Raw genomic sequence first — 26,075 nt, forward strand, 5'->3', positions numbered from 1 at the left:
CAAAACAGTTTTGAAAGCCTCTATGAGCAAATAACAAAACTGATTTTTACAAATAGGCCAAAGTCCCTTTAAATACAAGGTAATCAACTCTGTACGGTGAAAGGCAAGGTTGGACTTTTCTTATGTGCTTGGCCCTGGCCCATATTATTAATCTTCCATTGATTGATGAGGTTGTTATTAAGCTCCCAGTTGGAAATTCACAGAATTTGCTGAAGTGTTAGTTGAGACCTAGAAATCCAGACAGGCTGAAAAGAAGGCTCCTGGACCTCCAGGGAGCTGACTCCCTTGCTGTGCCAGAAACAGCTTCAGCTGGCACATGCTGGCATTGGCTATTTCTTTAAAACTTATTGTGGAAATCCACCCAGGGCAGAATGCTTAATGTTCAGAATAATTTGGGCCATCTGTCATCTGGAATACACACTTAGTAAACCTGCAATGAGAGCAGCACAAGGCAAATTTGAATTCCTCTGTTCATCTAAATGATGTTCTTGAAAACTGATGTGTTTATCAAAGCTCCATAAATCAACTTTTATTGCAACTACCCTAGAGAAGTTAATTGTTAAAGAAGCCTGAAGAAGAATCTGTTTAAAATTTCAAATTGTGTTTTGTTCCTTGGATTAAATGAAGACAACAGTGATGGGCAGAGTACTAAGGGGGCCTGCTAGGTTGGGAGTGGTCCTTTACCTGCTCTCTTCATAGCTTGTTGTGTTTGTGTGAAATCCATTTGCCATCATTTACATATGGTCTTTATAAGTATTCTTAACAACATTTTATGTGTGTGTGTTGCATTAAACCAACTCTTAGAAATGCTATGACACAGGGCTTGTATGATCCTTTTATAGGCTTTAATTTACATAGCTTAATTTATGCTAAAATGTATTCAAATGTTTGGGTTTGCATTGGTTTATATAAAACAACAAATAAAATAATTTAACAAAAATGTATTTATGAAGGTGTCTGTTCTTCATCTGTTATGTTTTAAAACTTATCATCCAGCTGATACATTACAATGTTTACCCAGCATTCTCCCTGCATTCCAGTACATCAAATGGATAGCTGTTTTCCTATGAAAGAAAGTCAAGACGTTATTACCCTTATTGAACAGTGTTCTGATGATGCTGAAGTTATTACAGTCAGTGCTCAAGTGTGGACAGGACTTGTAGTTTTCTAAGAAGAAGTTGGATTAAATGCTTCCTAAAGTTAGTCTTCTAACGCTGTAATTACCTAACTTTTTTCCTCTGGTTCTGCTCTATAATTTAGCAACAATGCTAGCAGAATGGCTAACACAGAAAATTAGACCTGCTTGACTCTAGATCTAAGTATAGTTAATATCATAAGCAGAAATGTCTTTATTTATGACATTAAATATTGATGTAAAAATTTACTCATTTGGATACATCTGACATTGAATTTTATTAGCTGTCTTCTTGGTCTGTGTGACTTCTTCCACACATCTATACACTGTACCTGTGGATATTTAGCCCATGCTCCAAAGGCTAATCTCCTTGACCTGAACATCTCTGATCAGAGAGAGATGCAGAGAGAGAGAGAGAGAGGTCTTCCATCCACTGGTTCACTCCCCAGATGGCTGCAACGGCCGGAACTGCACTGATCTGAAGGCAGCAGCCAGGAGCTTCTTTCAGGTCTCCCACCTGGGTGCAGGGGCTCAAGGACTTGGGCCATCCTCTACTGCTATCCCAGGCCACAGCAGAGAGCTGGATCAGAAGAGGAGCAGCCGGGACTAGAACCAGCGCTCATATGGGATGCTGGCGCTTCAGGCCAGTATGTGCCACAGCGCCAGCCCCTGTATTTTGCTTTTGAAATTTACCTGATCTAGAAAAGTACAAAGGATATAAAAACAAATTGATATCATCTTCCCATTCAGAATGCATGGTAGTTGTAATACAGCCCTTTTGTGGTATGTGCCTTTGAGACCTATTTCTTTGATGAAATACTATCGATATCACTGAAATTCCATTACATGCTATTCCAAGTCTTATTTCTAGAAGCTACAGGTATATGTGTTAACATTAAAATCCTTTACAAAAACGTCTCTATTTTAACTAATGTGCATGATTGTTCGTATGCATATCTATATGGTTCCATATATTGCTTTTAAACTGGACATTATTGTAAAATATATTCTCACTGATGCAGTGAATAAATTCATTTTAGGAGAATGCATACAGCATCTCACTATATGACTATGCTTTATTTCACTCATAATCTCTCTCTTGATGTTATTATATGTACATTCTTTATATTGTAGTAATTGTTTCACATAAAAACTCCCCTACTGCATTATAATTGCTTGCGTTTCATATTGTTTTTTTAAATCCATTTTTCTTAGAAATAAACATAAGAATAAAATAATAGCTAAAATGAAAAATAATTAACTATCAATGAAAATAACGATAAATTGGCATAGAAACCACATACTTGAAGATACAAGACTGAACCTGGGAATTATTGGATTAAGCTGGTTAAAGGTCAAAAACTACTCAGGCAGCAAAGAATGTGTATCTTCCACAGAAGCTGTAAGGAAGGAGAAGCAGCATAGAGGATGGGAAAAAGTCAGAACTTCCAAATATATAAATAACTAAAAACATAACTCAGTGATTCCTTGATAAAAGCAAAGGAAGTCTTCCTTCATTCCTGCAGATTGTAACTTAAAGAGTTGCTGGTCAGAACAAGATCAGGGCAAACTGTACCTTTTCTGAGAGAGCAAGCTTGAAGAAGAGCAGTGACATTTGAGTGGCCCCCACCAATGGCGTAACCAGTGAGGGGCTCCTTCAAGGCCAGCTGGGCATTGCAGCTGGGAGCAGTTTCCTCAAGAGCTGTGGGTGGGGGCGGGAGGGATGGACACCTGAGAGTTCCCTGAGAGGAAGAGGTAACAAACCCGACCAGGCTGTGCCGGGACCCTACTTCCTACAGAAATTCCCCTAGTCCTTTTCTTTCTTCAGCTTTCTTTTTCAGTTCCCTCAAGAACCCAAAACCCTCACACTGAAGTTTGCTGTTCAGAGCTCCCTGCTGAGTCATTTCTTTGGCTGCCTTCCTGGGCCTGACCTTTCTTACTCTCCGTGCTTCAAAATGACCTGTTTGTCAGACTTTTGACCAAGACCGCCTTAACACTTCCCCAGCTTGAGTAAACTTGGCCTTCCCCTTTGATTCCAGAACCCTGCCCTCCATCCTTGAAGAGCAACTTTAGGAAATCTGTAGTTAAAATATTCAGCAACTAAGTATTTTCTTTGCCCCCTTGAGATGTAAATCATTTAGAAAATCTTTTGTAAATTTTAAAACTTAAGGATATCTTCTTCCGGAATCTTCAAGCCATCTCTTTGAAATGCGGTCACCAAAACAGAAACTCTGTCTCCCCATTTCTGTGGAAGGGAGAGAGCCTAACTTTGGTGGGCACATTGCTCCAAGTTGTAAAGCTGCCTCCTGTCACGAAGGTATGAGAAAGTATATTTTGGCGTGCGTGGTAAGTCCAGTTAGTAAACACAAATGGTCTGTGTTCTCCACTTCACCCTGACGCTGAAAAACACTCCCTCTGCATGTGGGCCTTTGGCTTAGCGATTAAGTCACTGCGTGAGACAGTGACATCCCATATTGGTTGGAATGTGTGCTTCATTTCCCAACTCCTCTGCTTTCAAACCAGTTTCCAGCTAATCTGCACCCTGGAGAGTGATGGTTTGATGGCTCATGTGCCTACCACCCATATAGGAGAGAGCTGCATTGAGTACCAGGCTCCTGGCTTCAGCTTGGCCCAGCCTTGACTATCGTGGGCACTTGGGGATGGAAATCTGCCTGTGGATGGAAGATCTGTCTCTATCTCTCCACATTTCAGATGAAAAAATATATTTTTAATCTTCTTTTCTAGCAGGCAGTTTGGTCTAGTGGTTAAACACCTGCATCCCATATTGGAGTACCTGGGTTTGGTTCCCAGCAATGCTCCTGACTCTGGTTTCCTGCTAATGCAAATCCTGGGAGGCAGCAGTGATGGCAGTAATTGGGTTCCTGTCACTCAAGTGGGAGACCTGGATTGAGGTCCAGCTTGGCTCCTGGCTTCATCTTCAGCTTGTTGCCCTTGTGGCCAATTGGAGAGTAAAGCAGTTGATGGGAGCGCTCGCTCACTCTCTCTCTCTCTCTCTATCTCTATCTCTCCCCCCAACCTCTCAATTAAATACTTGAAATTACTTTTTTTTTAACTGGAGTTCGGAGTGAATTCTGCCTCTCTTCCCTGTTCAAACAGCCTTGTGTAGTCTTCCTTGCTTGTTTAACATTGTCCAGTGTAAAGTTTGCTTTGACACTTCCAATTTTCTACCCATATCAAAACTCTTACTTCATAATCACTCTTCAAATGAAATGTCAGAAGTAAAGTTGTCAGATTTCAGCAATTTATGCTATATAAATTGCTATTTCCTAGGGGCTTTCACATAGTTTTAAAACAGCCATCTGCTAATTAATATGTATTTCTGAGCTGCTTCCAAGCAAGGTAACAGCAAATAATTGGCACATTGCAGGCAATCAGGCGTGGATATTTTTGGCCAAGGGAGCGATTTTGATTCTCCTTTTAGGCTTTAAGCTTATGGCTCTCGATTTCAGCTCCATGTTAGAATTAGATGAGGAGTATTAAAAATGCTGCTTGGTCCTATCTCCAGGGATTCTGACCTCCTTGGTCTACAAATGCACTGGTCATAGGGATTTTTGAGAAGCTCCTTTGTTGATTCTAATTTGCATTCAAGGTTGTAAACCAGTGCCTACGATTTTCTTAGTTTTTTTTTTTTAATCATTCTTCTATTTCTGAATTCAGCAAACTGTTATTGGGAATCTGTTTTCTGTCAGATGCTGTCCAGATACCAAAATGAATGTGGCACAGCTCTGCATTTCAAGGAGCTCTTGGAGCAACAGGGACGGCAGAATATAAATAAAGAGCTCCAACACAATAAGAAATATAATTGAAGTTCATTCAAAAGGTTATAGAAAGGCAGCAATTAAAATTCTCTGGGGAGCATGGATGAATACATTAGGCCAACTAGGTGTGCAAGGTGAGAGCTGCAGTAGGATGGGGGAAGGATTCCAGGCAAAGTAAACAACAGGAACAAAAGCCCAGCAATTTGAAAATCACTGTTAGCTAAATGTTCTCAGGGTCTTTGTTATTGTCACTGGTACTACAGTGACACACAACACTTTGTCTAAGTGTTGACTTCTTGGTTAGTAAGAGGGTTAAATATGCATTTCTCACATTTAGTCAAAAACAGTGAATCCCAACAATGGCTTACATGAAAATCATCTGGGATGTTTTATGACGACAGAATGGCACTGGTTTTCTACCCTAAAAGAAAAGTTGGATATTGTTGATCTAGAGGATAGGATCTGACATTGTTTTGGTTTGTTTGAAAAGCTACCCATGTGATCTGTTTCAGACAGGAATAAGGAACATTTTGGGGGACATTGTAGTGTTCTCAAACTGAATTGAGGTGATGCTGTGATACATGCATTTGGAAAACTTGGAACAGGCATTTAGCTTATGAGTGAAGATGCCCACACCCCTTATCTGAGTGCCTGGATTTGATTCCCAGCTTTATCTCCTGACTGTAACTTCCTGCCCATGCAGACCCTAGGAGGCAGTAATGATGACTCAACTAATTGAGTTCCTGTCATCTACTCCTGTGCAAGACCTGGATTGAGTTCCTGTCTCCTTACTGGCCCAGCCCCTGCTGTTGCAGGTGTTGGGAGAGTGAAACAATGGATGCCACCTCTCTCTTACTCTGTCTCTCTGCCTCTCAAAACAAAACAAAACAAACAAACCAAAAAACCCGAAAAACAACAAGTACACCTCAATTGTAATGAATTGTACTTTAAATGGGTGGATTTATGGGATGTAAATTATAAAGCTATTTAGCTGTTTCAAAAACAAAGCAAAAATGTAGCATATTTAATGTGAAAAATCAATTACTCAAAAATGCCTTGGGTTGAGTAATGTGCTTTGAGAAGCACTGGCAGAAATCTTCAAAGCTTACAGATGGAGGCTGTCTGTACAGTGATTGAAAGGAGTAGCGTCTGAGAGAAGGGAGGTCTAACAGGCAGAGAACCTTCATCAGAAAGACTAATTGAGCACTTGACATGCCATCTAAAAGAATGCAGGCCCCAAGGACATGGTATGGATCACCTCCTAGGTTCAAAATTGCAGTTCGTTCAAGTACTGCACTTTAACAGAGCAATTACAGAGCTGTTGGTATATTGTATTCTTTAAGGCTACACTGAAATAACTGTTATGTGCTAGCTTTATTGCCCTTTTCAGATCAAAATGTCTATTCATTTCAAAGATCACTTTAATGGAGATCTCAGGTGGCTCAAGCTACAAGTATTTTTTTTTGCAAAAAATAAGAGGTTAGCATTTCTTAATTATACACAAAACTCTAAAACACAAAAGACTTCATTAAATTTAGTCACAAGAATGAAATGAATAATTATCCAACTGATTTCTAAGAAACTGTTTTATACACAGTTGAGTCTGTCTACGTTAATACAGATAAGACACGATCAAACTCAATACCTCTCAAGTCTTTGTCAATTAGTCATTCGAAATTTCTTTCAATGAAATAGAACCAATGACAATGTAACATCTAGATATTTCCCATGTGGTTACAAGATAATAATTAATTTCATTTAGACTTTAAGCCATTTCCTCTCAACAGTTTATGCACAGGAATAATTGTATGCAGATTGTGATGTAAAATAATTAATCACATATGTACTGCAACACCTTTCATGAGAATAAATTAGTCAACTTGAAGTCATAGGTTAACCTGAAAGGCAGGTTTGAACAGAGAAAATAAACATGGAAAGCTTCAGACAACTCCTTTTTATTAAAGGACAATATGAACCTTGAATGCTGAGTTGGTATCTTTCCTTGATCCCTAGAACATTTGTCAGAAATTTTAATTACTGAGGCTAATATTGTCAGTCTGAAGGTGGTTAAAGTACAGATTCCTCAGAATTTTAGGAGAAAGCAAAAGTTTTTCATATGAAATTAATTATCTGGAATGTTTTGTAAAACAAAATAGCAGTGTTTTTCTACCCTGATAGAAAAATTTGATATTGTTGGTCTGTACGGGGTACGGTGTGCCTCTGTTTTGTTTGGAAAGCTACTGATGTGCTTTATTACAAACAGGCATAAGGGGGGGCCAGCGCTGTGGCACAGTGGGTAAAGCTGCTGCCTGCAGTGCTGACATCCCATATAGGAACCAGTTCGAATCCCAGCTGCTCCACTTCCAATCCAGCTCTCTGCTATGGTCTGCGAAAGCAGTAGAAGAGGGCCCAAGTCCTTAGGCCCCTGCACCCACATGGGAGGCCCAGAAGAAGCTCCTGGCTCCTGGCTTCGGATCAGCACAGCTCCGGCTGTTGCGGCCATCTGGGGAGTGAGCCAGTGGATAGAAGACCTCTCTCTCTGCCTCTCCTTCTCTCCGTGTGTAATTCTTTCAAATAAATAAATAAATATTTTTTAAAAAACCAAACAAACAGCATAAGAGACATTTTGGGGAGGGGGAGGTGGTAGTGTTCTCAAACCAAACAATGATGAAGAGGAATTGTAATTTGCAGAATAACCCTCTGGAACCAAAACTGGAACTGGCGTGAGGATGGCTAACGTACTTAGATCCTTGCCACCCATGTGGAGACCTGGATTAAGTTCCTGGCTTCAGCCTTGCCCAGCCCCAGATGTTGTGGGCATTTGGGGGAGTAAACCAGCAGATAAGAGCGGATAGCAGAGAAAGAAGTCTTTTCTGAGCTTCCCCACTTCTTAAGACGGGATGTAAATTCTCCTTACTGGAGACAACTCTTACAGCTCACAGATAACCTGCAAGGAATCCACCAGTACAAACAAAACTTACTTCACTAATTTACTCCCATTTATTTATATCCTCCAAGATTCCTGCTGCTGGAAGCCTAAAACTGCTTTCCTCTGTGCTGTCATGCCTGTAAAACATACGTGATTCTTAATATGTGATTCTTTTTTTTTTTTTTTTTTTTTGGGCAGGCAGAGTGGACAGTGAGAGAGAGAGAGAGACAGAGAAAGGTTTTCCTTTTTTTGCCGTTGGTTCACTCTCCAATGGCCGCTGCAGCCGGCGCATCTCGCTGATCCGAAGCCAGGAGCCAGGTGCTTCTCCTGGTCTCCCATGCGGGTGCAGGGCCCAGGCACTTGGGCCATCCTCCACTGCCTTCTCGGGCCATAGCAGAGAGCTGGACTGGAAGAGGGGCAACCGGGATAGAATCTGGTGCCCCGACCGGGACTAGAACCCGGTGTGCTGATGCCGCAAGGCGGAGGATTAGCCTGTTAAGCCACGGCGCTGGCCAATCACCCTAGGCTCTTATCACGAGTTGCCAAGGCTATGGAAACCTTTTGAGTACACCAACTCTGATCATATTTAGACAAGGTCATAGTCAAAGTGGAAGTTCTCTCCTCCCTTCAGAGAAAGGTACCTCCTTCTTTGATGACCTGTTCTTTCCACTGGGATCTCTCTCACGGAGATCTTTCATTTAGGTGTTTTTTGTTTTGTTTTGTTTTTTGTTTTTTGCCAGAGTGTCTTGGCTTTCCATGCCTGAAATACTCTCCTGGGCTTTTCAGCTGAATCCGCATGCCTTAAGGGCTGATTCTGAGGCCAGAGTGCTGTTTAGGACATCTGCCATTCTATGAGTCTGCTGTGTATCTCGCTTCCCATGTTGGATTGTTCTCTCCCTTTTTTATTCTATCCGTTAGTATTTGCAGCCACTAGTCTTGTTTATGTGATCCCTGTGGCTCTTAGTCCTATCATTATGATCAACTGTGAACTGAAATTGATCACTTGGACTAGTGAGATGGCATTGGTACATGCCACCTTGATGGGATTGATCAGCCCCTGCCCTGACTGTTGATGAACAACTTAATACGTTATCCCTCTTAGTATTTTTTTTTGTTTGTTCTACTTAATACTTTTGGTTGAATACTGTAATCAATGCACAGTTATTATTAAGTGTTGAAACTTAACTGAAAAGTGATTGCTGTTAAATATAAGAGTGGGAATAAGAGAGGGAAGAGATGTGCAATTTGGGACATGCTCAAGCTGACTTGCCCCAAACGGTAGAGTTAGAAACATACCAGGGGATTTCAATTCAATCCCATTCCAACTCAATTAAATTTTTTAAAGGTTTATTTATTCATTTGAAGGCAGAGTTACAGAGAGAGAGAGGTTCAGACAGAGAGAGGTCTTCCATCTGCTGGTTCACTCCCCAAATGGCTGCAACAGCTAGGATGGGCTGAAGCCAGGAGCCAGGAGCTTCTTTTGGGTCTCCCACATGGGTACAGGGACTTAAGCACTTGGGCCATCTTCTACTGCTTTCCCAGGTATATTAGCATGGAGCTGGATCTGAAGTAGAGCAGCTGGGTCTGGAACTGGTGCCCATATGTGATGCCAGCACTACTGGCAGCAGTTTAACTACTACACCACAGTGCCAGCCCACTCAATTAAACTTTTTAAAAATTTATTTTTCTTTGGAAGGCAGAGAGAGATTTTCTATCTGTTGGTTCACTACCCAAATGGCTGCAACAGCCAGGACTTGGACAGGCTGAAGCCAGGAACCTCTGGCACCATCCAGGTTTCCACATAGGTGATAGAGACCCAAGTACTTGAGGCATCACTACTGCCTCCCAAAAGCTAGATTAGAAGCAGGGCTGGTGGGACTTGAATCATGTATCCAGATGTGGGATGCAGGTGTCTCAAGCAACATGTTAACCGTGGTGCCACATGGCTGCCCTCAATTTCTCAAATTTACACTGTTATTTTATTATTTTGCTTTTTCATCTTTACTTTTGAGATCATAATCTTTGCAACAAGCCTTATAGCTTGTGACTGTAATTAGTTCACATTAACTATAATGTCTGTATTAATTAGGATTAGGCTGAGTGATACTGACAGGAGGTCCATCATTAAGGAAGCTGTCTACCTAGAGGCAGGGAAATATTTTTCTGCCAAGGACAATTCAGATATTTGTAACATCATTCACAGGCCAAACAAAATTATCAGCTTAAAAATTGTCCTGGTACAGATTTATTGAATTTCAAGTTCCACCTGTGGTTGCCTGGGCAGGGCCAGACCAAATGATTTTGCAGGCCTTCTCTAGCCCACAGCCCAGGGGCTGCACATTCGCAATTCATGATGTCACATCATGTGGGCTCACATCATGTCAGATGTGGGCTTGACCAAGTCAGGCCCCTTAACTTGCTGCAATTGTCCCTACTTAGTACATGGCCTATGATATCTTGGTCTAAAAATGCCATCATCTGAATTTTAGGAAGCAGTATGGGGGGCAGAAAAAAAAGGAAGCAAAGGGTTAGTTAAACAGTTGGGGTCTTCCTTAAATAAAGGTTCCTGAAGTGCTGAATAAAACTTCCCCTTTTGTCCCATTGGCCAGCACCTCATACTGACCAGGGAGATACAAGAAGACTGGGAAATATAGTCAAAGTGTCAGCAGGGTTTGATCCTTTGAGGGCTATGACACAAAGGTCTGCCTCAGGTCTCTCTCCTTGATTTGTAGGTGGCTGTCTTCTCCCTCCATATTTCTACAATATCTTCCCTCTGTGTGAATCCCTATGTCCAAACTTAGGGATTTGATGCCCATCCTAATGACTACTTCAACTTGCTTACTTGTGTAAGAACCTTATCTCCAAATAAGTCACATTCTTAGGTTCTGGTTGTATTTTAGCAGTGAAATCTGTGGTTACACCATCCATCCCATAACAGAGAATATATATTGGGATCAAGCACTCCCTTATCTGACAGTCTAATGGCTGCCTCTATGGCCTATTTTTACACAAACCAGGAGGAAGAGGAGTGAGTTAGGCAGAAGTAGCAGTGTAAGGACAAGTGGCAAGCCCAACTAATAGCTGCTTTTTGCAGTGATCTGCCAATATGGAGACTCAGCAAGGCCAGTACACCATAAATAGTATCTGTTTTCATGCAAGAAGCTAGGGCTTCAGGAAAGCAGCTGTAGTGACAGAAGCTAGCATCTAAGATCCCTGTCTGCTCTGCCAAAAGCCAAGCCTGAGAGTCAAAGGACAGATTGGTCAGAACTGCAGACCCTACAGGCCCTAAGCTGAGAAAGCCCTTCACTTTGCCTGGTTCCTGAAATAACCATTGCTATTGAGGGGGCGGGCAATCCTAAGGTCATTGCTGACATTGCAGGTAGGATCGCACATTTCATTTTAGAGGTACCATGTATTCTGAACCAACCTCCTATTTGGGCCAACTATCTTATTAGTCCAGCCAGGTAATGGAGTCAATATGATGCCTTCCCTAAGGAGATTCACACCCCCATTATAGTTCAAGATTTTAAGGCCATTAGTGAGGCAGAAACACCAGCATTGTGCCCAATCCTTATACAATATTAAGAGAAATACCCCCTTGGACTAAATGGTTTTCAGTCTTAGATGTTAAATATACTTTTTTTCTGCATTCATATAGATCCCTCCTGTCCTTGCCTTTGAATGGTTTAACAAACAGGCAGTATGTGCTCCCACAAAGATTTATAAACAGATCCCACCTATTTGGTCAGGCCCTTGTGGGGGACCTAAAGGACCAATCTGTTGGGCAAGAGGGTAGAGAGATGATCTGAAATGTGGATGATTTGTTAGTTTGTTCCCCAACCTGCGATGCCAGTTTTGGACACCCTTGACTTCCTAACAGAATGTATCTACCAAGTGATCAAGGGAGAAGCACAGCTGGTCTGCCAGGAGCTAAATTATTTAGAGCTAATCCTCACCTTTGGGCAACACAGACATTCATCAGAGAGGTTACAGGCCATGCAGCAAATTATTACTCCTATAACCTTCAAACAGCTCTGGCATTTCTCTGAATAACAGGTTATAGATCCCTAGATACAGGGAAACAGCAAAGTCCCCGTGTCGGGCTCCCAAGAGCAAGTGAGAACAGGGTTACCTCCTTTAGGAAAAAAAACAGAACACAGTCTTCAACAAATGAAAGGTTGCCATGACTAGGGCCCCCATACTGGCGCTGTCAAACCTGGTAATTTAAACAGACAGACCTTAGACATGCAACTGCTGACAAAGGGGGTATCTGTGCCATGCTCCATGAAGAATGTTGTTTTGGGGGAAATAAAACTATACAGCTTCAAAGCCATATCCACCACTTCTTGGGTGAGGCCAGACAACTCCATGACCAGATCAAACAGGGTTGGGATTTCTGACTCAGCATTATGCTGTGGAAATCCGGGTTGTTGGCTCTCCTTGTCCCTATGGCTCCTAAACTCTTATTGCTTCTCTTTGGACCAGGAATGTTTAATGCACTCATTTGTTTAGTCTCTAACAGAATATAAGACATTCAGCTCCAGATGGTCATGAGTCAGGGCTTCCAGACTATCCCACTGAGTGATGTAACCAGCCCTCTGGATCATGCAAGACAAGCATTGTCCATACTAGTCCCAAACACCATAGGACAGACAGAAAGAGAAGAATATCCACACCCAACTCTACATGCATATGCCAGCTTGAGGAAAATACAGAAGATGGACCATCACCCACACTACCCTCATAAGATTATGGGTTACTTCTTGTGAAGGGGGGTGTGTTAGATAGCAAAGTTGACATTAGTCTACATGTATAAGAGAAACCAAAGAAAAAAAGATGCTTTTAGAGAAAAGGGAATGTTTTTGTGGTTGAAGTAGGGAAGAAACATAGAAGAAAGATTCAGAGGCAGACTGCATTTGCACATCAAAAGCCTTGTACTTGTTTGACAACCTTGCTAGGTGATTTCCAGCTCTCAGCTGGAGCAGTTTAGGGGACTCTTCCCCACCTTGTATCAAAGGGGCTATTAGGTCCAGTAACACCATATCAATAAGGTCCTCAGAGGATTTTCAGGAATTCTATACCCAGAAAGCTCTGCACTCTGCAATTTCCCAGAAGACAGAGGAGGGGAGGAGAAACATGGGACCCACACTCATATCCATAAACACTACAGTGTGAGTGCAGACTGGGCTCTCAGTTGTTTTCCTGGGGTGCCTACCTAGTCTGTCTGGTCTGTCAGATGTATTCTCTTTATTAAACCTTGTGACCTTGGTAACCACTGAGAGAGAGAGAGAGAGAGAGAGAGAGAGAGGGAGGGAGAGAGAGAGAGGTGGATGTTGTGAGAAAATTCGCAGTGTTTGTCACAGTGCCCCTAACATGGAGGTCCTTGGCTTGCAGTCAGTGATTGGAGGATCCTTCTCCATGTATCCCCCAGGCTGACTCAGTTACCTACGGGACTTCACAGAGTGGAATCTGCTTCATTTCCCTCCTTAGCTTTCTTATCAAGGTGTCTCACCAGACACCCTGACTGCTGCTCATGTCTGCTTTGAATCTGTGGCACAGGGTACGTGTGCATGTGTGTATGTGTGTGTGTGTGTGGGGGGGTGGTGGTAATCTCTCACTTTCTCTCTAGGGTTCCACACTACAATTACTTGTGTCCCAAGTAACACTTGTACTACTTACTACTGCTGAAAGTAGCAATTAACTTTTACTATGGGCAAAGTACATTCTGGGCACTCTGCTTTATTTTATGTGAACTTCACCACAACTCTCTTAGGTAGAAAGCAGCGGAAACTCAGGGATAGGCAGTTTCTCCAACTTACTCAAGTCATGTGGCTGGTCAGTGGGGGAGGCACAATTACAGCTGAGGTCTGTCTGCCTTCCAAAATATTTCACCAACATAACAGCTACAGTTTATGGCTCTATCTCTTGGCCAAGGACTAAAATCTCAAGGGTGGTTTGGAGGACAGATGCTGGACCAACTCTTAAAGTCTGTATTTCACTTTTACGTCTCTTTCTCTTCCACAAACATCCAATTTGCTGACAAGTGTTCTAGATCTTAGTTCCAGAATACACTTCCATTAGCCACTACCCATCATCTAAACTCCTGGTTTAGATCTACAATCTGGGCATACAAATCGGCTCTTAAGAATTTTACTGCTTATGTTAGAATTTATCTGGAATACCTTCCAGATTAATACATAAATGAATATTCTTACAGCCTCCTGTTTTCACTCTTGCTCCTTGAGGTTTGTTTTCCACAGTATATTTGCTTTCCAGGGTATAACCATCTAAAGATACAAACCAGGCCACACTAATTTGCTTATTGAAATCCCTGCCCACACCTTTGGCATCATCTCTCCCCGCTCCAGCTTGGCACACGGCAGACTAGCCACGCAGGTCTCTGCCATTACCCCAAGGCAGGCCAGTTTGCTCCCACTGCAGAGACTTGCATTCTGCTGGCAACTCTTTTTCCACAGATGTTGGTCTTCATGCCACCGTCTCACCCCTATGCCTTAGTATAAATGCCCTTTCTTAGCAAGGTGCCACTTGACCAATCTAGAGAAAATTTCCATCTCTCCCTGTTACATTCCTCTATTTCATTTTCTTCAAGACATTTGTCAATATAGGTCATTATCATAATTTTTTATTTGCTCATTACTAAGCACGCTTTCTCCCCTGAAACAAGAAGCCATGTTATTATTCACTGTTTGCATTCCCAGAGTCAGTAAAGTACCCCATGCATGGCAGATTGCTAATCAATAATAGCTAAACAATGAGTGAATCAATAAACCTCCCAACATGTGGTGCACAAAATTCCTTCTTCCTTCCACCTAGAAACAGGACAAACAAACAATAAAATAGCCTCAGAAAGAAAGACCCTGCAAAAAGCAAGCTTATATTCCACTTTCAGCTTAGCAAGCACACACAATGGGGTCTGACATCTTTCTACATCTTCCCATCTGTGATCACTGCCCTACATTGCCTATACTGCCCTGCATAGCAGGCTAAATGGGGTTGAAGGGCAGATCACATTCCCAAGGTAGACACTGTCCAACTCTCTATTTAGAAGGGTTAATAAGGAGACATCTGCATAGAAGGGAGTCTAACAATATTTTTGGTGTTCCAGGACAGCCTTCCTTAGCCTCACACACAACAACCCTGTAAATTCTAAGGTATCATTATAACTAATCACAGAGGAGGAACTGGGGTTAAAAAAAAGCTTACCCCAAATTACATAGGTGGTAATTTTCAGAGCTAGTGTTTCAACTTCAGATGTTTTGCTTCAGAATCCGATTGTTTAACCATATTATAAACAAGATTTGGAAGATGGTGACCAGAATATACCTACCAGAAATGGGACTAGGAGAGACAGTAAATGTTTTGAAAAATTTATCCTATTAGATGCATAAAACATCTTCTTACTAATCAAAAGGCAAATATTAAACTCTTGTAGATGCCACATTTATTATAGGTAAGCTTTTGTTATGTTCAAATTCTAAAGGAAAGATCAATTTCTTTCTGGCATTCAGTTTTCCTTGCAAGAGAAGTCATAATCTAATTTTGTAGCCTTGACTGCTGTGCTGTTTGCAATGTTTAGGAATCAGCAATGTGGACTTCCTTTCCTCAGCGGCGGCATGTACCTCCCTGAAGCCTGTAGACAGACCCCACTAGCTCCAGACGTAGACTAGGGCCTTTGTAGCTACTACCTATGTGACCTTGGACAGGGCACATATTACTTCACCAAGTTTGTTTTGTCATCTTTAAAATGGGGATAATATCCACTACAAAAGGTGATAGTGAGGATAACAAGCTAAAATAAGTCCTTGGCATACAGTAGGTGCTGGACAAATGTTTTTGTCTCAGTTATTATGATATGTAATATTTAGGTTTTTTGCTTAAAACAGATCTTACACATTGACAGACTTACTAATATACTTGGGTTAAATGGAAGCTCTCCAGATTCTCATTTTAATTATTTAACTATTACTTGAGCAGCTCCTGTTACTAAAAACCAAGTGTCAATAGACAAGTACATTTCAGCTGGGGCAATGAGAGTTGTATGTGGCTCCCTGTTTTAAGATCTGGACAGTGGTAAAATTTTAAGTGAAAAATGGCTGAAGTGGCAGGATAATTCCAAGGAAGAAATTCCTTTCACCTCCAAGAACTGGGGCACAGGGTAGAGAAAGGGCATTTGAGCTAAATCGCAAAAGATGCCACCAATAAGTAAGCAGTTTTTCTTCGGATGGGTCACAGATTAAATACTTTATCCTCTTCGGTAAGCTTCACCTTGTGTGCTACTTTTATTACTGAATTTCTAGATGAGGTTGTAACCCCTGTTTCTATTATTTCTTGTGCACTTTTGCCTGACAGGGGTTGTCTTCCCACCACTGAGTGCCCCAGCACAGCTGCACTGAGAGAAGCAGCAGGCTGCTAGGGCTTTAGCACAGCCCAAGGTTAAGAGGGCGGTTCTAGAGTCTGCTTCTGCTTACTTTCAAGCTTGGGTTAAGTGATTACACTTGGCTTGGGTTAAATGATTTTTGAGAGTTGGCAGATAAAACACAGCGCACTCCGTTAAATCTGAACGACCGGTAATAAATCAGGTTTGACTTTAAGTTTATACCATGCAACATTTACGGTATGCAGATTACAAAATATTTGTTGTTTATCTGAAATTTTACATTTGACTGGGTGTCCGGTGTTTCTATTTTCTAAAACTAACAACCCTCCTGACCTCACTGATCAGGTTTATCTGCACATGGGGCTGAAAACAGTATCTTCCTCTTGGGGTGATATACAGGAAGAACTTGCTTACCTTAAACCTTGCATTTACCTCCCAAGTGAGGGTATTCTAGAAAAAGACAATGGCCATGGGCACACTAAACGGGCTTAAGGCTTTCCTTATTACACGGTTTTCTAAAGAGTACAGAGAAAGTTCCTAGGACTTTGAACCAACTTACAGACTGCGTCAAGACATTTGCAAATCTGCCTTCAAGGTAACAGCAGATCGTGTTTCAGCCACAAAGAACCAAAACTGAACTCCCGCAGCCGGCGAAAGCCGCGGCAGTGTCTCCGCGCAGGCGCACACACACGGCCGCGTCTCCGCACTCGGCCCCGCCCCAGCGGACAGGGGGTCACGTGGGCTAGCCGGCGCAATTGGGACAGTCTGGGGTTGTCACGTGACCCAGGCCCCAGCTTCGCACAGGGATGGAGCCGGAAGAAGGGACGCCCCTGTGGCGGCTGCAGAAGTTGCCAGCCGAGCTGGGCCCACAGGTGAGGAGGGCACCTGCGGCGGTGGCGGCTGCTGCTGCCAGGGCCTCAGCTCCGGGGCGGCCTGGCTCGCGGTCACGCTGGCTGTGGCCAGGAAACGAGCTCCCCAGGGAAGGGAAAAGAAAGGAACTTGATTGCGGGCGGCTGAGCCTCTGCTTCGCCTCGGGGGCTTGGGCGGCCGAGGCCTGGGGCGACACGTCCGCATCCCGGCTTGGTTGCGGCTGGAGGGAGCTCGTGCGCCTCGGTGCGTCCGGCAGCGCCTGCCCCGTGGTGGGGGTGGCCCGCCTGCTCCCACGCGCTGCAGGGGACAGCGACCCTGGGCTGGGCAGTGGAGTCGCCACGTAGTCTTGGCAAGCTTCTGACGTGCAGTCGGTGGTTTGCCGCCGCCTCGTGTACCATCCATCCATTCATTCATTCATTCAACACAGACCTTCCTGCGGCACCCTGGGTGCTGTGGATACCTTGGTGGCCCACACTGGAGCCGACCCTGCCCCCTTGAGGGTGGCGGGAACGAACTCGGTAGGCGCTGCCAAGGGAGCAGAATTACCGGGTGACTTACTCGAGTGGCCCCAAGGAATGACTTTCCCTTGGCACCTCGGGTCTGTGAAGGAGCCTGCTTGTGAGGTCTGGAAAAAGCAGCCTCATTCATTCGCTCGGGCACTGCTCCCTTGCAGCGCCGGTGGGGTGAGGTAGCATGGCGCCTCGGCCTGCGTCCTGTGGAGCATTTGACAGGGAAGTCGGGGCTGCCTTGTCCCCCTACTCCATTTGCAGCGGTGGTGCTGTGTAGGGTGTGGGAGGAGAGACAGAAGGGACTTCATTTATCTCCTGCAAGGACCAAGGGAAAACCATTTTAACTCTTCTGTCTGCTCCGTGTGGTTCTACAGCGAAGGAGTTACAGCTCTAGTGGCTATGGGTCTCTCTGACTTTCTGCTCTCCTGTTCTTTGCAGCACCTGGGACTGGTCCAGGCTGACGCCTGGAGCCGGGAGCTCCAACCTGGTCTCCTCCATGGGCGGCAGGGGCCCAGGCACTTCCACTGCTTTCCCGAGCTCTTTGGCAGGGAGCTGGATCCAAAGTGGAGCCGCCAGCCCTGGAACCTGCACTCTGATGGGGATGGCGGTGTCACAAGCTGTTGGGGCACAGTGTCTCACAGGGCCAGCCATCCCCAGAGTTGTTACATTTCAACCTCCACTGCTCTTGGGAATAGCATGAAGTTCTCTCAACATTTGTTACAAGGAAAAATCTTCTATAATTGTGCTTATTAGGATATTTCTTTCTGTTTGGTTTTGTTGTAGCTTCTGCACAAAACAATTGATGGCATTTGTGGTCGAGCTTATCCGCTTTCCCAGGATTATCAAAGCATTTGGGATTCTACAGAATGGATGCATGTTCTGGAAGACATTACCCAATTTTTCAAAGCTGCTGTTGGTAAAAATTTATCTGATGAAGAGGTAACTTCCCTCCAAGTTTCTATACCTTACAGTAAATAATAAGTCATGTCCAGATTTTTTTTAAACTTAGTCTTTAGAGCACTATAGAATATGAGGACTGTTGTCGGTAAGTGTATTTTCTAACAGCAAAATCCTTACAATTTTAAGTGGAAAATTCGATTGTGAAAGTTCTGGGTTTTTTGTAGTTTTATTTTTGAATACTCTTTCAGTTGTGAGCATTTCTCAGGGGAGGGGACTGTCCTGCTCATGGACCATGTAGACCGGTGAAATCTTTGGTCTGGCCCTGCCAAGGCAACTGCTGGTGGAACTCTAAATTCAGTAAGTCTATAGCAGGCTAATTTTTTTTTTTTTTTGACAGATAGAGCTAGACAGTGAGAGAGACAGAGGAAAAAGGTTTTCCTTCCATTGGTTCACCCCCCAAATAGCCGCTACGGCCGTAGCTAAGCCAATCCGAAGCCAGGAGCCAGGTGCTTCCTCCTGGTCTCCCATGCGGGTGCAGGGCCCAAGCACTTGGGCCATCCTCCACTGCCTTCCCAGGCCACAGCAGAGAGCTGGACTGGAAGAGGAGCAACCAGGACTAGAACCCGGTGCCCATATGGGATGCCGGCACCACAGGTGGAAGATTAGCCAAATGAGCCATGGCGCTGGCCCCAGCAGGCTAATTTTTAAGTTGATAATTTTGTATGGCCTGAGAGTGATGTTATAAATATCCACATTGTCCTTGACAGAAAAAAGGTTCCCCACCCCTGATTAAAAGCATACAGAAGAAAATAGAAATTATATGACAGCTGCATTTCCATGACCAAAAACAGTTGTTTTACATTTTACTTTGTGTGTTTCAATTGGTGTATTTGTTTTAGAGATGGCGTTCTAGAGGTAACCTAAATACCCTTGCACTCCACCTGGAAATGCCACCCCCACTTAGAGACCAGCACTCTTTGTTGAGCATGGCACTTGTCTTTTGTGTTCCATATTGTATGTTTTTATGCCTCAGTAAGCAACGATGCAATCCATTCCGATGTTTAGATGTGTAACTTGTAAGTGACAACATAATGTATCCCTTTGTAAGTTGTTTTTAATGCAAGGTGTCTTTTATATTTACTTGACTCAATGTGGACAACTAAGAATCTAGTGCATATATTTTAACCCTTCATAGTATTTGATTATAATTATTAAATAAAATATTTTTTTAAAAAATTATTTATTGGAAAGCAGAGTTACAGAGAGAAAGAATGAGTGAGAGAGAGAGATCCTTCATCTGCTTGCTGGTTCACTCCCCAAATGGCTGTAATGGCAGGAGCTGGACCAGACCAAAGCCAGCAGCTTCTTCAGGGTACCCCAAGCACTCTGGCCATCCTCTGCTGCTTTCCCAGGCTATTAGCGGAGTGAGGGGGAGAATGGATCAGAAGTGGAGCAGTTGGGACTCAAACCGGCACCCATGTGGGATGCTGGCATCACAGGCGGTGGCTTTACTGGCTCCACCACAATGCCAGCCCCAAGTAAGATCTATTTATTTATCCCCCACTGAAGAACAGTTTTGCTGTCGCCTCTTCCTTTGTGACAAATGTTGGTATTGTGAGCATTTTTGTCCCTGTCTTCTCGTATGCACCCGGATCAGCGTCTCTAGGGCAGGCATCCTGAAGTGGAAGTGCACAGGCTTTCCTTCTCATTGAGTAGCTTTTGCATCTTCATCAAGAATCATGTGGATGTATTTGGGTCGGTTGCTTACTTTTAAAAAAATGGGGTTCTCTTATGTTCATCCTACTGATTTGGATGGTGTTTTGAATATAAGCCCTTAGAGGGATGTGTTTTAAATACCTTGTTTTATGTAACTTGTCTTTTCACCCTCTGTATTAGTCTGTTTTGCATAAGGAAATATGTGAGACACAGACACATACACACACAGGCTGGCTTGTTAAGGAGCACACAGATTTGTGAGAGTTTCATCTTTCTGTTGAATGGGCCCTTTACCATGTTCTTCCGTTTCCTGTGATACTGCTTGCCCTAAAGGCTGCGTTGTGTGAGTGTGCGCATTTCTGTGGCTTTGGTACTGTGTAGGTGTAGTCACTCTGTGCTGCTTGATCACCCAACCCCTTTTTTTTCAGTTTCTATTTTGCAGAAATTTGTTAAAACTGATTTGATAGTTTTTCATTCTTACTCTATACAAGAGTCTTTCCCTTTTAATATTGTTTAAAATCGTGTGAGGGGACTGGTTCCGTGGTGTAGTAGGCCAACTGTCCCGCCTGTGGTGCCAGCATCCCATATGGATGCTGGTTTATGTCCTAGCAGCTCCTCTTCCGACTCAGCTCTCTGCTATGGCCTGGGAAAACAGTGGAAGATGACCAAGTCCTTGGGCCCCTGCACCTGTGTGGGAGACCCGGAAGAAGTTCCTGGCTCCTGGCTTCGGATTGGTTCAGCCCTGGCTGTTTATGGCCATTTGGGGGAGTGAACTAGTGGATGGAAGACCTTTCTGTCTCTCACTCGTTCTGTAACTCTGTCTCTCAAATAAATAAATAAATAAATGTTGGGAAAAAATGTGTAAGAATAGAAATATGTTTTTACAATTTGAGCAGAGTATTTTATTCTCTAACCATTTATTTATATTTTCATAGATATTTCAGCAGTTGAATCAGTTGAATTCATCTCATCAAGAAGCTATCATGAAATGCTTGAAAAGTAGAAAAGATGAAATCAAGCAGGCTCTGTTAGGAGAAATCATTGATATTTCCTCTGCACAGCTACAGGACTTTGATTGGCAGTTAAAGGTAAGAATCCATTTATTTGTGAGTATGTATGTTTTTCATTTTTTGGATTTAGAGAAGCCTATCATATGTATCTAAAATTTGTGTTGTTGTGAGAATACATTGATCCAAAGAAATACCAAAGACAGTTTAAATTGTAACTTTTTCATTAACTTGGACACAAGTATACTACAAATATCAAAACTATGACTATAATATTGTGTTGATAAATAACTAGATCTGTAAGTCATTCAGTGCTATAAGTAGTAGGGTAATATATATTCAACTTGTGTCTGGCCAGTCAGGAGCAGAGCCAGGGTATCAAACCCTGGCACTCTGATCTGGGACTGAGACCAGTGTTTTAATAGCTGGGCCAAATACCTTCCCCTGATGGCTCTAATATTGTTTTCCACTGTTGAATCTTCTTGACTAGTTTTCTAATTTTAATAGCAATTACATTTAGTAATCTTTTTGGTTAGTTTAGAAAGTCTTAAGAAATAGTTAAACCAATTAGAACCCAACCAAAAAATAGTGTCCAGAAACTTAAAATCATTGTATGTGAAATTGCCTTGGAACATGTGAGACTGTGTATCTGGAAAAGGTACAGTCTAATAGAAATGAGACATCTTGAAAAGTCCATGGATGAAGGCACAGACATGTGCTCTGTGATTCCAGAGAGCAGACAAGGGCTAAGGTGTATCATTGGTGAAAAGATAAATTTGAATTCAACTGGGCAAAAGAACTTAAGAACTATGTGTACCTGGAAATGGTTAATATCCCTTCTTATGGTGGTATGTTCCTCATTCATTGGCAGTATTCAAGCCTAGGCCGAGAAACCATTTATAAGAAACACTGATTTATGGATAGACAACCTGATGGTGCTATTTCTAAATCTCAGATAATATGAGTCCACTTTTTTGGATCAGAGAATAGAAGAGATAAAGGTTGCTGTGAAAAGTTCATTGGAAGTGGAATTAAAACCAGCAGAAGGGAGCTATCTCCTATTTATCTGTCTCCTTCTCTCTGCCTATCCCCCATCCCTCTGTGTGACTTTGAAATGAAAAAAATAAATTTAAAAGATGAATTTATTTTGGTACAAAAATGATATACATTTTTGTGATAATTTTGAAGACCTACTGTATGCATGGATTTCAGAATTTTGTACACCAAAATAAGCCTATAATTTAATTATTATTATTATTTTTTTTCACAAACTTCCTGTCGTACCTTCATGCGTGAAGATTTGTTTGTTGAGTTCTCTGAGGCTGCTTGTTAAGGAAGGTATCCTTACCACTGCACATAAGTAGTGGCACTCCAAACACGATTCAGTTATGGAATTTTCTGGCTCAGATTCAAGGAAAATTGATTTCCTTTTTGTTATCTGCCAGTGAAGCCACAGTGATTGTTTCAAACAGGATAGTACCATAAATACTGTAGCCAGTTCTTCCAGTTCCCCTAGGATGCATACACTCTAGAAGTAGAAACTGAGATAGGTAAATATGTTGAGTGGCTCTAATTGGACATGGTATCTTGATAATCCTACTTGTTGATCATTTAGTAGTTGCCTGATTATGAATTAAGCATCTTCATTTCTGAGAGTTTACTCATTTATCTTTGTACATGGCTTCCACCTTCTTGGTGTCTTTAACCTTCTTTAAGAATTCATTTTCCTTGCTGCATTGGACCTACTCAGTACTTCCCAGGCATAATTCTTACCTGGATATTTTCTGCCACAAAATTGCTGACTGATTGTTATTTTTTCCTATTTTTTCTCTTTTATTCACTCTTTTCTCTCTCTGTCTTTTAAGTACTTATTATATAGCATGGGTTTAACTTTCTTTCACCTTTTTCCCTGTACTTTCCTGTACAGGGATTTTTTAAAATGTACTATTATTTGTAAGGTCTCCTGCATATTTAATGTAGTCCCATTTACTATTTTTGAAAGATTTTATTTTTTTATTTATTTGAACATCAGAATTACAGAAGAGAGAGGGAGAGAGAGAGAAGGGAGAGGGAGGAAGGTGGGGAGGGAGGGAGGGAGAGAGAGAGAATCTTCTGTCCACTGGTTCATTCCTCATGGGGCAGGCTGAAGCCAGGAGCCAGGAGCTTTATCTGAGTCTCCCACATGGAAGCAGGGACCAACCCCTTGGGTGATCTTCCGCTGCTTTCCCACGCACATTAGCAGGGAGCTGGGTCGGCAGTTGAGAAGCCAGGAGTAGAATTGGCACCCGTATGGGATGCCTGTGCTGCAGATGGCAGCTTTACCCCCTGTGCCACAGTGCTGCCCCCCCATTTACTATTTTCTAATTACTTTTTTCCTTAATTTTATGCAGCTTGCACTTTCTAGTGACAAGATTGCTACACTACAGATGCCACTGTTAAACCTTCATCTAGATGTCAAAGAAAATGGTGAAGTAAAACCATACTCTATTGAAATGAATAAAGAAGAACTTCAGAATCTAATAAATTCCTTGGAAGCAGCTAATAAGGTATTTCATTTAATTTTGTTGTATGGTTTAAATGTTTTTGCTTGATACCATTAGAAGAGGGTGGGGAACATCCAGCCTGTGGGCCATATAAGGCCTGTGAAATCATTTGGTCTGGCCCTGCCAAGGTAATTGTAGGAGGGACTTGAAATTCAGTAAATCTATGGCAAGCTAGTCCTTAAGTTGATAATTTTGTATGGCCAGCAAACGATGTTATAAATATCCACGTGGCCTTGGCAGAAAAAAGGGTCCCCCCTTCTGCCTTAAAGCAATATAAGAAAATATACCTAGTTGGGGCCATAGTTTATCAAATAGTTATTTTTGAAAGAATGATTGTGCAGTTCTAACAGCTAGTGTTTTGATACAGTGCTTGTTGGTGATAAAAATAAAATTTTTACCTTGGGTCATGAAATTTGTTTATTCTAAAGAGTTTTTAATGATTTAAACAAACAGGATTCTAAAAAAAGAGTGTCTTAGTTAGCTAGACAAATGATAGAAAATTGCTTTTGTAGTCCTTTGAGTACAGAGGCAAAAGACGGCTCTTAGTGGTTATGACAGAGTCAGATTGAGACAAGATGGCACTAATGCATGTCTTAAAGACTTCACATTGTCAGTGGAGTGACTCAATAGCTACAAACACTCCTAATGTTTAAGAAATGTGAAAAATAATGCTTATGCAGTAGAAACTGTGGTTGTGGGGAAGACATTAAAGTAAATATTTTTGTATATGTATGTTCTCGCATTATTGCCCGGCATTTTCAACCAGCGATTTGGTCTTAGTGATTAAGTCTGTTACTCTCACCTCCCTCTCTTGCTGCTGATCAGTCATCTTGAGCCTGCCCTTTTAAGTCCCTTTTGTGTTTCAGCATCTCTATGCTCTGTGTTTGCTCAAATATTTCAATGTCTTAGTGTCTACTATTGAGTAACCAAACTGATTGTCTAAGCCTGGCTTGTCTTTGGTTTGGCAGAGCCTTGTATGATTGTTGAATGACTCTTGAGCCCAGCTTCTGGTAGCCTGTGCTGTCAGTTACTTGCTTGCTATTAGCTCTCCGTGCCCTTCTTCACTGGTTGGAAAGCATGCTGTGTAGTGATATCAGCATCATTCTGGTATAACCTGATATTTCTCCCCTCCTCCATTTGTGTTTGAAGGTGGTCCTGCAGTTGAAGTAACTGGAATGGACAAAGACCAGTGCTGTCAGAGTTCACTGCTACAACTCCTATGGCAGAGTGGATACTGTGTGTTCATTCAGAAAGCCTTCTGTGTATTGCCTGCTTGATCAAGCTGAGCAAGAAGCAGTGTGGAGATTACAAAGATAAAAACTTATCAAATCCCCAAAGAACAGGAAATTACACTGTGGACAGGAAGTGCATAAGATGAAAGATGAAAAAGCCATAGTAGCAGTTTATATTTTCATAATGATTGTTTTGCCTCATTTATTAAGTATTTGAGAAATCTTTGTAGATATATAGTTTTATTAAAAATAAAAATAGGTTCTAAAGTAATTAAGCATACAAAGCACAAATATACTTAAATATTGCTTAAAGAATTATGTGAATAGCAAGGACATGTGTTATGGATATGTAATTAATTTGTGATATTTAAAAACAACTTTCTAAAAGAATGTATAAGCTGCAAATATAACTCAGGACATTCCATATCTTTCTTGTATTTCAAAGGCAAGATTATAAAATGTAACATTTCTTAAGAGAAAAGTTCTTTGTCAGACATGAGTAATAGAAAAATACTCCAAATTGGTGTGGAAATTTTGAGTTTATGAATTCTAGAAACTAAAACCTAGAACAAAGAAAATGAAAACAGCACTATTACTTATGCATTTCTATATCTGGTTAGATGACTATGCTCTACTAAAAGGAATAGATGTCATTGTATAGTGTATATATTCAAATATCATATAAGACTAAGATCTGTTTTTGTTATAGACTCTTAATATTGAATTTAACTCTTGGATGTTAACAAATTGGAAAGCAAACCGTTTTTAACTTCAGTTAACTTTGAAAACAAACATTTGGAAGAAATAAAAAGTTATATTTTATTTTTATATGTTGCTTTATTTCAGATAACTTTCTATGTAATGCAGTAGTCAAAAATACATAACTCATTTGCGCCTGCTGCTTGCAAGCGTTATGGCTCATTAGAACACCAGACTGTTCTTTGAGGGTGTCCAGGGCAATTATTACTTTTCTCATGCAAATGAAGATAGGCAGAGGGAGTTGCAGTGAATATGTGAGTGTGATCTAAACAGAGCTACCCAAAATGTGCCTGCTGTA

The 26,075-nt window shown here is 41.9% G+C and overlaps 1 protein-coding gene across 1 annotated transcript; it reads left to right on the plus strand.

Moving 5' to 3' along the window:
* Positions 1–17,022: 17,022 nt before the first annotated feature.
* COMMD8 (COMM domain containing 8) lies at positions 17,023–25,840 on the plus strand. Its single transcript, XM_062212969.1, has 5 exons — positions 17,023–17,113; positions 18,404–18,559; positions 21,172–21,324; positions 23,634–23,789; positions 24,936–25,840. Exons 1-5 carry the CDS (start codon positions 17,048–17,050, stop codon positions 24,954–24,956), a joined length of 552 nt encoding a protein of 183 aa, XP_062068953.1. The 5' UTR covers positions 17,023–17,047; the 3' UTR covers positions 24,957–25,840.
* The last annotated feature ends 235 nt before the right edge of the window (positions 25,841–26,075 follow it).

Source organism: Lepus europaeus, chromosome 16 (assembly GCF_033115175.1).
Source record: "Lepus europaeus isolate LE1 chromosome 16, mLepTim1.pri, whole genome shotgun sequence".
In the NCBI taxonomy this organism is placed as follows: domain Eukaryota; kingdom Metazoa; phylum Chordata; class Mammalia; order Lagomorpha; family Leporidae; genus Lepus; species Lepus europaeus.

What these genes read in the sequence shown, in the direction of transcription:
- COMMD8 (XM_062212969.1), top strand. Translation starts at nt 17,048, where the DNA reads ATGGAGCCGGAAGAAGGGACGCCCCTGTGGCGGCTGCAGAAGTTGCCA. An exon ending in AAAATTTATCTGATGAAGAG is followed by an intron (nt 18,560 to 21,171) that starts GTAACTTCCCTC and finishes ATATTTTCATAG; the next exon opens with ATATTTCAGCAGTTGAATCA. An exon ending in CCTTGGAAGCAGCTAATAAG is followed by an intron (nt 23,790 to 24,935) that starts GTATTTCATTTA and finishes TTGTGTTTGAAG; the next exon opens with GTGGTCCTGCAGTTGAAGTA.